The sequence below is a fragment of the Humulus lupulus genome, chromosome X, assembly GCF_963169125.1.
Source record: "Humulus lupulus chromosome X, drHumLupu1.1, whole genome shotgun sequence".
NCBI lineage: Eukaryota > Viridiplantae > Streptophyta > Magnoliopsida > Rosales > Cannabaceae > Humulus > Humulus lupulus.
In genome coordinates this window covers 149,202,879-149,217,728 of record NC_084802.1, presented here as the reverse complement: position 1 = coordinate 149,217,728, position 14,850 = coordinate 149,202,879, and the positions used below count along the sequence as shown (strand labels likewise).

The following is a 14,850-nucleotide window of genomic DNA, read 5'->3' as shown; positions in this document are numbered from 1 at the left end:
TCCATTGTTCAGCTCTGAATGGAACTAAGCTTCTCTAAAAAACTGGAGGGTAATATTCCAGAAATCTCTCATATATAAATTCCCATCTATTCTCAACCCTAGGCTGAGCCAATACTGGTGCCACTCCTGACATAACAAAGGAAAAGGTGTTCCCTGACAGAATCTGATTCTTTAAACACCTAATCTTTTCCTCTTGCCTCTGAAATCTTAATTTCATATCTATAAACACTTCCTGCAAATTATGAGGTGTAGGCGGAGGGCTTATGCCCTGGCTGTAATTCCCAGGCTCAGTATAAACACCACCGAGTCCCATTAACTACCTTGGGTTCATAACCTCTAATTTACTCATGAAGAGCTAGAGTTGCAGACATATTTATCCTATGAGGAACAACCAGTCCAGATTTTAGAAAAGAAGGACAAGGTCCTAAGGAATAAAACTATACCTTTGGTTAAGGTATTATGGAGGAACTACAAGGTCAAGAAAGCGACCTAAGAATTGGAGTCAGATATGCGTGATAGGTATCCCAAGTTGTTCAGGTAAAATTTCGAGGATGAAATTCCTATATGGAAGGGGTAATTGTAACATCTCAAATATGCTAACTAGGCTTAGTGCCTTAATTAGTGTGCCTGGAGGGCATAAACGAATATTATGTTCATTTTATGATTATATGCATGATTATGTGAATTATGTGAGTTATATTATGATATGACTATTGTAGCATGTTTAGGTATATTAAGTATGCATGTGGGCCTGTTTCTTATTAGAAGTGGTATTTTTGTAATTTTGACCTGTTGAAGGTATTTGTAAGTATATGTGTTTTGTGATTAAACCACATTGTTAAGTGGATATATTTGAGTTATTTAGCATGGGGGTATCCTATTGAGCAATTATAGGTTTAGTCACAACGATGATTAATACTTGGCTCGGGGTGAGCCTAGGGGTATTTTGGTCATTTAGTACATTACCGGGATTTGTCGGGTAATGGGAAGTTATTTGGTGATTACTTGGGGATATTGGAATTAATTGGGAAATATGGTGTTAATTATGGATTAGTGGGAAATGGGGGCAAAGGACCTTGAGGGCATTAAATAGCAAATGTATAGGCACGAGGCATTTTGGTCATTTCATACCCATGGAATAACTTACTCAAGGTTGGTGGATAAAATTAGAAAACAGAACATTAAACAAGCTCTCTCTCTCTCTCTCTTGGAGTGGTTTGGGATTCTTTGAATTTTGAGGAGAATTGCTTGAATTGGAAGCTTGGAAGAGTAGCAACTAGATTAAGGTGCAGCTTTAGGTTATAATTACTCAGCTGAGGTAAGGATTTAAACGCTGTTTTTGTGAATTTCTATTGTGGTTTTAGTGTTCTTGAGTTTTAAACTCAAGCTTTAAATTTTGGGCAGTGCTGAGGTTTTTGTATGGTTTTTTGGGTTTATATGATGTTTATAATGTGTTGTTCAGAGTTTAAAACTCAATTCTATGTTTGGTTGAAGTTTGGGGTTTTTTTTGTGGATAAAATTGCTCGAAAATGTTGGAATTCTGGGTTCGCGAGGTTGCGTCGCGATGCTGTTCTTGGAGCGCCATGGCCCGCATGAACTCAGAGGTGCTGGGGTTCTCCTAAATTTCCTTAGTGCTGTGGTGCCTGGTAGGCTACGCCATGTCGTGTGCCCTATGGTTTTAGGCTTGAGGCTCTCTGACTTGTTGCGTCACGCCCCTTCGCAGTGGGCACTGCGACTTTAATTGGGGAATATGGCCAAATGAGGTTTTGAGTTGTGGGGATTTAAACCTAAGGGCTCGGGAAGGATTCTACTACCCGCTTTAGTAGAATTCGAGATCTCGATGCCCTTACTTTCTCGTTATTGATAGTTACTCTTTATTATGGGTGTGACTAGGGTTTGCCGATTAACTTAGGAGGAAAAAGGGTCGTGCTCAGGGTCATGGTACATGTCTCGTTAGGGACCTAAGGTAAGAAAACTGCACCTAGTATGTGGTTAGGGCTTATGTCAGGTTATTGAACATAGTTATAACTATGACTAAGATGTATTATTAAACATGTTTTGTTGTATTGAGCATATCTGTGATAAATGATTTATGCTTGTCTGTATTATCTTATTGAAAGGATTGACTAATGACTCAAGGGCGACAATAGAGAACTGAGCACAGGTCGGTATTGTTATGCCTATCTAGGAGCAAAATATAAGCTTGAACTACCTTATGGTTGCTTGGAAAATAAAGTGCCAGGTACGCTTGATTAGTCTTATGGCTAGTTATCAGTAAATAGGTCCACGGGCCCCGGTGGGACTTTGTAGTCAGTTAACTGGATGGAATGCATGCATGAGTAGAGTTATTAGTGCTAGACATGCCAGATAAGATTCATAACTCTGTTATTGACTGCTTATGAGCATGTCTATGTTTTCTTGATGAGCCTCAGCTCACGGGTGCTATGTGGTGCAGATAAGGGAAAGGAGAAGCTGGACCAGCCATGAGTTGGCGAGCTTTGGTGGTGGCGTGTACATATGCAGCCTGCTCGACCACAACGGTTGAGGATTCTAGGTGAAACTAGGGTCGAACCCTAATTTTTTCACTTAGGCCGAAATAGTTTGTATTTACTATTTAAGTTGTAAATAACTTTTTAAATGTGTATTTTGGGATCCCATGTAAAAACTTAAACTTTCTAATGAGAGTAAATATTTCTTTGACCAAATATTTTAACCCTAACTCGTTATTTACTTCTAGTTACACGTTTACATACATCCAAATGACTTGATTAGCAAGTCCAAAACTATTTAAAATATACAGTGTAACAGTCTTGGCTATCCAGGGAATTACATAACCCACCCCAAGAATCGCAGTGCAACCACAAGAAAACCAAAAAGTGTGATTTTCCCCTGCATTCAATTCCAATTTCTCGACCCAAAATAGATTGCAATAAGATTTTACCCAATAATTCGAACACAATAAGGATCATAACCCAGAACAACATCAAAACATCTCTAAAACACCATAAAACACAAAGATGACAAGAATTTCCATTTGAGCTTTGAACATTAGAAAACTTACCCATATCTAAGAATCCAAGCTAAATTCCAAGTTTCCAATTCAATCCTCATCTTTACAACAACTAGAAATCGACCTCCACCACCAACAACAACACCTAACCTCCCTAGGAGCATCAAAACATACAATATTAAGTTTAACCTCAAACTAGCCCACAGTATCCCAAATAAAAATGACAACAGGTGCAAAGAATTTTTTACCTCTTTTGAATTATAAAACATAAGTGTGTGTAAGGTTGAACAACACCTAATCCTCCCAAATCCTCCAAATTTTCCCCAGTAATCTCCTTCGACTTCAAGCCAAGACTTAGCTTAGTGGTGGTGTTATTGAGAGAGTCTTCAAGATGATCCAAAACTAAGTTGATAGTGCCCCTAACGTGGACTTCTCTAGACTTAGCTTAAATTCATCTCCAAAATTGGTCCAATGACCCTTTTACCCCATTTAACGTCCCCAAATTCATAATAAGTCTTAGTGCCTTGATGAGGATGTCGGGAGGGCATAATTTGAATTATGCGTGGTTTACTGAATACTTATGTGATTATGTGAATTACATGAGTTATACTATAATATGACAATTATGCATGTTTAAAAGTATTAAATGTGCTTATAGAACCATTTTTGTTAAAAATGGCATTTTTGTAATTTTAACCAGTTGGGTGTATATCTGTAACTATATGTGCTGAGTGTATTTGAACCCACATTATTATGTGGGTATATTTGATATATTCGGTAGGAGTTTCTCATTTTGAGAAAAGTAGCGGTAAAGTCACAACAGGGATAAATACTTGACTTGAGGTGAGCAAACAGGTATTTTTGTAATTTGGCGAGTTACCAGGATTTATTGGTTAATGAAAATTTAATTGGTAAGTCTTTTGGGTTGGTGGATTTAATTGGGAATATGTGGTTTTATTTGAGGGTAATGGGAAATTAGGCTAAAATGACTATTTTGCCCTTGTGCTTAGTCCTGTGGTTTTATTGAAGGTGAGCGCAAATTGGTCATTTTTCCATGAGATTAAGCCAAATTAGACAAGCTGAGAGAATTTTGAGGCAGTATCTTTCATTCTCTCTCTCTCCTGAAGTTTCTTACAAAACTAGCCTAACTAAGTAACAACAAAGAAGGCAATTCAAGTTCAAGTTCCAATCTTTTCTTTAGGATTTTGGTGGGAGTTAAGCTTAAAAAGGAAGGACTGTAGTTGTTAAGAGGTTTAAGACACCATAGAGGATCCAAGAATTCATAGAAGAGATATGGTTTTCTCTCCACTTATTCTTCAATTTTTTTTTTTTTTTGATCAAGAAGAAAAATGAACTTCATTGAACAAAACAGTCAATACAATTGAAGGGTCAATTCACCCAAGCAACAAACAATCAAACTGTACAAATAAATGAAAAACCAACTGAACAACCGAGTTAATTACATTGAAGTGTCCTTATAAAAATCTGATCTTGAAGAGAAATCTTCCTATTTTTAACTATGTATAAGCGGTACTTAACTATGTTTATAACATCCTTAGCTATGCTATCAGCTGTCAAAGAATAACCATAAAAAATACATCTATTTCTGTTCCTCCAAATACTGTAGATAACAGCAGCCACAACCAAGTTTAATATAGAAGAAATAATGCCATGTCGATCACTAGCAAGCCAAACAACCCAGCTATTGAAATCACTAGGCCAAGCTTTAAACCCTATCCAAGCAAAGATGACATTAAGAATCATCTTAGAAAGGCAGCATTCAAAAAAGAGATGAGTGTGACTCTCATTGTGACCACCACAGACAGGACATAACAGGCAGTTCACCTGTGTGTTAAACCGGATCAAGTTGTCCCTAATGAGAAGATGAGCATTAACCACCTGCCAAAGAAGAAATCGGTGCTTGGGAAGAGTAAGCTTACACCAGACTGCTTGATGATAGCCCACCAGCTGCTGATTTAAAGAGCTATTGTAGAGCTTTGAAGGCTTAAATCTCCTTGGAACCCCAGCAGCAAGAACCTCTGTCTGACTGAATTTTCCCCTTAAATGGCATAACTTCCTCCAATACCAACTGCTATCTGCTTTCATATTGTAATTCTAGAAATTAAAGCCATTCAAATAGACAGCATTGATCCATTTGACCGACAGAATATCAGGCTTTTCAGAAATGGCCAAGATATATTTAGCTAATATAGCTCTATTCCAACAGGCACCATCTCTGAAACCGAGACCACCATAGGCTTTAGGGAGACAAACCTTATGCCATGAAGCAATATGAAGCTTGCTCCTATTCCCATAAATACCCCAAAGAAAACCACGATAAAGTTTCTCAACTTCCTTAACAATACTCTGAGGTAACACAGAGATACTCATCCAGTAATTACGAAGCCCAAATAATACTGAGTGAATAAGTTCCATTGGCCCTCAAATGAAAGATGCCTGCTAGTCCAAGATAGAAGCCTCAATCTGATTTTTTGAAGAATAATGTCACAATCTTCATGTCTCCACTTAGTTGGCTGCAAAGGCACCCCAAGATACTTAAGAGGAAAGGATCCTTCAGGGAGCTGAATCTCTTGAGCAATATTCCTTCTCTCATTGGCAGTGATTCATCCAAAGAAAATGTGAGACTTATTAACATTTATAGAGAGACCTGTTGCAGCACTAAACTCCTCTAGAACCTCTTTGAAAATGCTAACAGCAGAATGAGTTCCTTTACAAAATAAAAACAAATCATTAGCAAAGAACAGATTAAGAAGCTTAAGGCTTTTACACATGGGGTGAAATCTGAATTTAGAATTATGAGCTGCTAGTTGAAGGCTCCTAGTCAAAAACTCCATGATAAGCACAAACAAAAGAGGAGACATAGGATCACCCTAGCGCAGCCCTTTCTTACCCATGAACCTGCCTTGAACTCTACCATTCATAAGCAAAGAGTAAGAAGTATTTTTCAACCAAACCATAATCCAATCTATAAATTTCATAGGAAAACAAAGGGCCCTTAATAGATCCTCAAGAAACTGCCAATCGACTGTATCATAAACTTTGCTTTAATCTATCTTAATAACACATCTAGGCAAAGTAGAGGTCCTCCCATAGTTCTTGATAAGATCCTGAAATATCATGATATTATGAGCAATAGAATGACCCCTAATAAAGGCTCCCTAGTTCGACTGAATGAGATCAGGAAGAACTAAAGCCATACGCGAACATAATAGCTTGGCAATACATTTGTATAATGTAGAACAACAAGCTATAGGTCTGTAGTCTATAGCTCGAGATGGATTAGCAACTTTAGGTACCAACGACAGAGTAGTTTCATGAAGCTCAGAATGAAAATGCCTTGTGTCAAAACACTGACCAATTGTTGAACAAACTTCATCCCCAATATCCTGTCATAACACCTTGAAAAAACCAGAACCAAAGCCATCAGGTTCCGGGGACTTAGTGATGGGAATACCAAATAAAGCATCTTGAATTTCCTTACCAGAAAAGGGTTTTAAAAGCATAAGTTGCTGATCAATCGAGAGCTTAGTACCCATCTCAATCCAGTGTAAATCAATCCTGCCTGTAGCAGAACTCAGACTACCCAAATAGCTTCTAAAATGCTTCACAAAGTGAGAGACTACATCATGAAAATTATCTATCAATTTGCCTTGATCACTAATATAGGTTGTAATACCATTTTTAGCTCTGCACTTTTTCAAACAAGCATGGAAAAACAATGTAGTAATTTTACTTCTTTGGGCTATGAAACTATGGTACATATGCTCCTGAACAGTAAAAGCTTCAGTAGCTACTTTCACAACCTCTTGAAAATTGTAGTCTCGAGGATGAGATTGAGCTTGAAGTTGAGCCTCCTGGTAAGTCTCCTTAGCTTTGTGATAGTTCAGACCATGTCACCGATGTTATCTCTGTTAAATTTTTTTAATCTATGCTTCAGCCTCATTGTCTTCAAGTAGATAGCCCTTAAACCAGCCACCTTAATAGGAATCCTCCAACTATTCATAACCACCTCTTTGAGATCATGATGGTCTGTCCAAAAATTGTAAAACCTAAACAATTTGATACCCACCTTCTCTATAGGCATGATAGTAACAACACAAGAGCAATGATCCGAAACTACTTCCCATCTAAACATAGCAGTAGAATGAGGAAAGATATCAAGCCAATCCTCATTCATGAACATATGGTCAATTTTAGAATAGATTCTAGCTGGACCTTCTTGGTTATTTGTCCAAGTGAAATAGGAACCAATACTCTTAAGAGACTCAACATAACACTACAAGAAAAAATGCTTTTAATAACACCGAAAATGTGTTATCAAAACATACCATAACACTTTCTTATGTGTTAAGACCGACTATGTTATCGTAGGTCAGGGTACTTTACATAACACTTTATCATTGTTATACAGATGTGTTATTATACTGTCAACGACACACTTTCTATGTTATTTTAATATATAGATAAGTGTTTAATTATGTTATTTATAGTCGATTATATAACACATTTCTATACTTATAAATTTGTGTTATACTACACTTTAGTATAACATATTATTTGTGTTATATAATGAAGTTTGCATAACACAATTCTTTGCATAAAAAGTGTTATTGTAATAGATATTATAACACAATTTTCGTATTATTGTTATATTTAGATAAGTTTAAATTCTCATTATATATTTTATTTATATAACACTAATTTATTCTATTATATTTTAATTTTTTTATATAATTAAAATTAGCTTTCTAATATATACTAGCATCATCAAATGAACTTGATTTTCAAATAACAAAAAGTAAGAACATTCAACATTGTATTAACAATCCACAAATTAGTTTAAACACATTCAACATTGTCATCAACAACAAAATGTTCTTTAAGTATTCAAGGAGTCTTAAATATTCAACATAGTTAAAAGTTACTACTTTCAACACAAAGAAATAAACAACAGTTGCAGGGAGACGGTCCAGTGGTCAGCAATGACTGTACAATTGCAAAGAATGGGTAGTAATCCCAGACACATTAGAAATATTAGCCACGTCCTCGATAGATTCCATGTCTATCATGCCACCAAAACGTGAACTGAGACAACAAAACTCCACTGTCGAGAAAAGCAACACAAGTAAAAGCTTTATTGTTATGTTAACCTCTGTAGTTGATGGCCTGAAGTCACACAGCACCCGAAGGCCAGAACCTGATGTTTTCAACAAATGTATGCAAACAGATAAGTTGAGGCTTTTACATGCAGATCTCAAAAGAATCAGAAAGTAACATGTCCCAAATGACCCTAAACATAACACAGTACACAGGAAAAGAACAGTATTTACCACACTCAACTCTCCAATTACCCACTCACAGCAGTTTCTTGAGCATGAAATGAGCTGCCAATGCCCATTAAAGCAAGCCTTTCCACTTCATCAATGGTGACAAAACCCTGAGCCTGGAAAAGAAATGAAAGTGGAAGTGGTTGTTTTAATAATTTTGGTTGAAAGAGGAAAAATACATTGTGAATGGTACTTCTTCATTTCCATTTCTGTTAGTTGGCTAAAGAGTGAATAGTTATTAAAGACTGATTATGAAATCCAGATGACATTGAAGTATTATTCTTAAAAAGAGAGATTATGCATAAAAAGAAGTATTATTCCACGTATAAAACATAAACATTTGGACATTGAAGAAAGTATTTATTTATGAACAAATGGAAGATAAAACAATAGTAACCTGGGCAAGCTCCAAAATTTCATTATTGTCTTTGTTCAACTCTGTTGGAACAGAACGAACAAGCTTTTTTCTTCCAACAGAAATCACCTCAAAACCACTCCCCAGAACCTGAAACCGAATGCAATAGATGTTAGTATAAGAAAATCCTAAAATAAACACACAAGCTACACTGTAAACAAATGTAAGGGCTTCAGACTATAACTGATGTTCAAAAACAGAATTTGCAAATAAGGTTTACGTGTAAAACTGATGTACCAATTCAATCTCATACGTGTAAAACTGATGGACACAACATGCTAAAAGGAAGAGTGATCTAGTAACATTGGCCTAAGCTTAAATTTGTATATATGATATGTAGAATGTAGTCCCACAAATTCTCAATCTCATGCTTCTTTGGCTTCACCTTTAATGCTCTTCAGAGGTAAAAAAATGTTATTTGGAATTGGAACCAATTTTTAATTAAGTTGAAATACTCTCTATATCTATGCAGCTCCCTAAAAACAATTAATTTAAAAAAAAAATGAAATCCATAGCATGATAACTGATTATTGAAGAAGAAGGAAATAATAGAAAAGAAAAGTGAGCCATATTTCAAAGTATGAGATCATAATTTTTTTTAACTTTACTTTGTCTTACAATTGTCATTATCATGGCTATAAATATATTATCATTTTGCATTTCTGTATACCTTACACAGTATTCTAAACTAAGTAGACCTTTAAGAAAACTAATAAAATACCTCCTCCTCATAAACAAAGGTGCCGAAAATTGGCCCCCTTGGTCCTCTAAAACCAATACAAGATCCATCAATGTCCAACCTTGTTCTTCTAGTTATCATAAATGAACTACAAATAGTAAACATATGAAAGAATATAAAATATTTTTATAACACTATGCTGTTGTACTCTTAGCATATGCATGAATAGATTTATATATATACCACATTTATATTTATATAAGAGTAATAAGAGCCATCAATAATATACCACATTTATATTTATATATTGACTCAAAAATACCTCTTTTAACAAGTGCAGTAACTAGAAAAACAAAAACTCCTCATAAGTAGCATGAAACAAAAGAAAAAAACTCCTAATAAGTGAAGTGAATGGGCAAGGAGTTTATAAAAGAAAAAAGGGAACAAAGAAGTTTTTATGAACTTGTAAGGTCCTTCCTTAATGTCTTCTTCCTACGCAATTTTGCATCACTAATAGTTTCCTCAGTTTTCTTATATTTACAAAATTTGGAAGTTCCCCTTCTAGATTATTGAAGCTGAGATCTCTACAAAATCAAAAGCTTAGATGTAAGTTTATGTCAAATTAACTAATGATATGATGAGAATTTAACAAGTGAATAGAAGAATTACAAGATTTCTAGAATGTTCAAATTTCGAATATATTTCGGAATATTTCTTCTTAAATTACAGCTCCTCAGCACCCTGCAATTTCATACATGGTCCTATAAGTTCAATATTTTTCAAATATTGGGCAGTTCAAGATTTTTAGAATTTTCAAATTATGAATAGCTTACAATCTTTGTATGTTTGTCATGTTCATCAAGTTCGGAAAATCTGAGCTCATCTCCCCATTTAAGTCAGTAATCCTTCTGCAAAGAAATTCTTATTAAAAATGAAGTTATATAGTACATATAAAAAATTTAAGGATACCTGTATAAGTAAATGAAAATATATGAAAGAGAACTTACAATTCTACTAGCTTGTTCAAGTTAGATATACTAGAAGGAATTGGCCCATCGAAACCACTTACTTCCACCTCTCTATATAGAACATAGACGTAGTATGTAAAATCAACATACATCAATATAGATCATGAATTTTAAGAACCAAATAGATCAACAACTCTTACAACATCTGAAGCTGTTTCAAATTGCCAAACTCAGGCATCCTTCCTGTGAAGTAGTTACTACTGATCCTTCTACAATGAGAGAACATGAGTCAAGATTCAAGTGACATAAAACTTGGTTCATTTTGGTCATGGAGTTACATTACAGATTGACACTTACAGTTCTTTTAACTTGGTGAGACTAGTGAGATCAGGGAACTCTCTAGTGAAATTGTTTGCAGCAAGAGTCCTGCAGCCACACCATTTCAATTACTTAAGACTAAATTAATAAATGTCATTTTACTTTATTATGTAGCTAATCAAATTGTTACTTAATTTGAAAAGATTAGGAAATTAAACTCACAAATATTCCAAGTTGACCAATTTCCCAATCTCAGAGGGAATAGTTCCAGAAAACAAAATGCTCTCCATGGACCTGATGAACTTAAGAGCTTAATATGATAAACAAATCAAGGGATTATTTTAATAGAGAGAATTTAAGGGATGATTAAGAAAGAGCATACAAACGAGTGAGAGTGGTTATGCTTCCTAAATAGGTAGGAATTGGTCCTGATAAATTGTTGGCATTAATGATCCTGACACAAGCCACTACAGCATAATCTTTGAATAATGTTATGGCAATATCAATATGAACAGCCGTTAAAAATAGAAACTTACAATCTTTCCAACTTTGTCAAAGTCCACTCTCTGAACTCTCTGAGGTGCTTCAAATTTTTAGAATGGCGGTCACTTATAGATCAAGGTACAAACCTCTCTTATATCAAATATATACATAAATATCTATATGTACTAATATATATTGAAATTTATTTCTATTATTTTTTCTTTCTTTTCTTTCTATATAGAGCTTATCCAACGAAAGAAAGGAAATACTTGAATTCATTTATAGTAGTAAAATGTTCAAATCGAATGGTGGATTAACAGTAGTTATAGCCACAACTCACTATCACAACAGTCAATATCTATTTATATATGTATATATTTATATTTACACACATAAGCAAGAAACGAGCTGCAGGACGCAAAATAAGAGCCAAAATATAGTGGACATTTAACACTCAAGTAAAAACAAATAGACCTTTAGCTCCAAATGTTAGAGTTATCAAATCAACATTACAATTAAAAAATAGAGCCATTAAAGCTTTCTTATCAGTAGCAAATCAATGAAAAAGGATATGTATTTTTCAACCTCATCTTCTTGGTAACACTATCTCTATCTTCATGTCATAGAATGTATACATGCATACTTGTTTATGTATATATATATATTTATATACACTTATATACACAGACAGAAAAAAGAAATTAAGAAATCATACCATTCAACAGATGCTTCTTTTTGGTAAAACTATTTATACCGATCATCATCAACAAGCTTCTGTAGGAAATAAATCATAAGTATAAAGTAAATATTTTTATTTTGAAAACTTAACTAGTAATTAATAAAAACAAACTCTTTTGGTCCAATAAACAAAGTAGTAATCATTGTTAAATTAAATAAAATAGTATCATATACTTCTATACAAAAAAGAACAAGTTGTCTTCCAATATGTCAAGCATAAGGCCAAATTAGTTGTTAAAAAATATCAATAATACATTTAAAATACATGTCACAAGCCTAAGCTCAACCAAAACTAGTCCAAATTGAAAAATGCTTCTATATCTTTTAGAGAACTCAATCTTTTTAACATTTTTTTTGTTACCCAAGTACACATGCTGGCGTACGTGCTTCTTGTGAGCTAATTAGTTATAGATATAACAAATTTCTTCATATAACAGGCAATCTATTAGCATTCCCACTGAGGTCTCTCTCACACATACATTCTCTAGATCCCTTTATTCTAGAATAAATTTTTATTAGTGGTCTAGATAATAGGAAACTCTAAATAAAATTAAATAAAAAAATTGAAGGGTTCCATAAAGCCAACCTTAGGGGACTATCTACAAACACTTGGTAAGCATGTAAAAAATCCTAAAATGTTAATCTGGAAAAAAAATCTAAAAACTCTAACATTTAACTATTAGAGTACATCAACAGAACAAAATCAAAAGACAAAAAGATATAACAGTTACCTCAACAAAAGAGACTCCACAATTTCTGAGAGAAGGTTGGTTTCTTCGACACTGGAAGACAATGGAAGAGTGTGTGCACTGTATATGCACAAGAGGGTAAATATCATAGAAATCTTAAAATGTGAATTCAATGCACCAAAATGCATAAATACAAACAAAGCCTAAATAATCAATTAGAAAAAAAAGCAACTCTCACCGTTAAACCATGGAATTCAGTGAATATTTCCGTGTTTTATCACTGATAAATCTTGAAGTCTAGGCTTTTCAAGTTTTTTCTGATCGTAAAACTGATTACTCTCAACCCTTCATGGTTGAAGGAAAGCAGCATGCGACAAGCCCAACGACTGGGAAAGGATGGTTGACAGAGATATAGAGAAAGACGAGAGAGAGAGTGAGGAGTTCGAATGTAGTACCAAGCCGAAGAAATGGAGAAAATAAATGGGTCTCATAAATGTTGAAGGAAAGGATGGGTCTCAGAAATGTTGGAGGATACGTCCCAGAAATGTTGAGGAAATGGGTCTGTTAAAGGAGAGGAAATGTTGAAGGAGAGGAAATGTTGAACGAGAGCTTTGAAATGTTGAAGGAATTGGATCTCTCTTCGATCTCACAAATTTTCAGGTCACAAATGAAAAAAAGGCTAAGTGGCGTGGGATGGTGTATTATTACCGCCTTTTTTTCATCAAGTGGCCCCATTATAGTACTCTAGCATAATACTTTTTTATTAGTATTATATTCATGTGTTATGGAAATGGGTGTTTGGTGTAGTGTGAGTATCTGCAAGCCACTGGAGAGAATCAACCAACTCCAACGCTGAAACCGTTTTCCCTCCAGATCTGTCCATACAAGAGAAAAGGGCATTGAAGTTCCCTAAAATGATCCAAGCTTTTACAGAGAGTGATATCCTTTGTAACCCTTTCCATAAACTCCTCTTTCCCTCTATCGTATTGAGCCCATAGACAAAAGTAACACAAAAAGCTTGCCTCTGACCAGCCATCTTGATCAAACAATGAACATACTGATTAGACTCCTCTAGAATTGTAACCCTCACAAAAACATTCCTCTAAACTATCAAAAGTCTACCCTCAGTAACCGAACTAGAATAAAACTCCCAGTTAGGAAGTTTATGCCCCATGAACTCCATAATTTGTTCCCCTTCATTTTAGTTTCTAGAAAACCACCAACTCCTATTTTATTCCTGCTACATAAATCTAAGACTGAAGTATGTTTATTAGAACTATTCAGCCCTCTCAAGTTCCAGCTCAAAATATTGCAATTATCCATAGGAAGAAGTAGAGATAGAATAACCTTCTTTTCCACCATTCAACTGCTCTTGAAGCACCTCAAATTTATTCAACTGCTTTTGCTCTAGCCCAGAAGGAAGAGAACTAATACCTACAACCAATCCTTGTTTAGATTGAGTAGCCACACGCTTTGGAGTGTGCCATTTTTTACTGTCATTTGCACCCATAGCTTCATCAACATTAGCAGAGCCTTTAAGCTAAATGCCCTCAGTGTTATTGACCTAAAGTCCCTCTGTATCAGTAGAACTAGGCAAAACCGTAGGCACCTCACCTTCAAGTTCAGCAGAGTCCTTATCCCTCATTTCCTTTACCTTTTTTTTAGCCATAGTATCCTTTTTAACCCAGTGGGTTTTCAGCTCCTCATGACAATCCACCATAGAATGACCAAATCCAGAGCAAACCTTGCACTTAATAGGCAACCATTCATATTCCAACACCTGTTCCATAATCTGGCCATGCTCATTAAGAAACTGAATACTTATAGGAGGACTATCGGTTATTTCCATTTTCACAAGAACTCTAGTAAATTGAACTCTTGAGCGCTCCCTAGTAAATTTTTCAACCATAATTATTTTACCAATCATGCTCACAAGCGCACTAATACATTTACTTCCCCAATACTGAAGCCCTAAGTCATGTAATCGAATCCATAGTGGAACTGAATGAATTAGACGACCTGCGAGATCAGCAGTCCATGGCCGAATGATAACATGTTTCCTATCAAACTGAATTATACCATTTTCCAGCACATGATCTCTCGTAGCATCATCATTAAATTTGACCATGGTAAGCCCCATTGTCATTCTAGCAATTTGACCAATCCCTAAATGCCCCCAAACTCTTTTGATGAATCCTTCAA

At 35.0% G+C, this 14,850-nt stretch overlaps 1 protein-coding gene across 1 annotated transcript; it reads right to left on the bottom strand.

The window, feature by feature from the left end:
- Positions 1-10,616: 10,616 nt before the first annotated feature.
- Positions 10,617-14,158, bottom strand: LOC133806361 (leucine-rich repeat receptor-like serine/threonine-protein kinase At1g17230). The gene is made up of 7 exons (XM_062244471.1): positions 13,996-14,158; positions 13,494-13,626; positions 12,691-12,768; positions 11,121-11,192; positions 10,961-11,032; positions 10,778-10,846; positions 10,617-10,689 (listed from the first exon to the last, which is right to left on the bottom strand). Exons 1-7 carry the CDS (start codon positions 14,156-14,158, stop codon positions 10,617-10,619), a joined length of 660 nt encoding a protein of 219 aa, XP_062100455.1.
- Between the last annotated feature and the right edge of the window lie 692 nt (positions 14,159-14,850).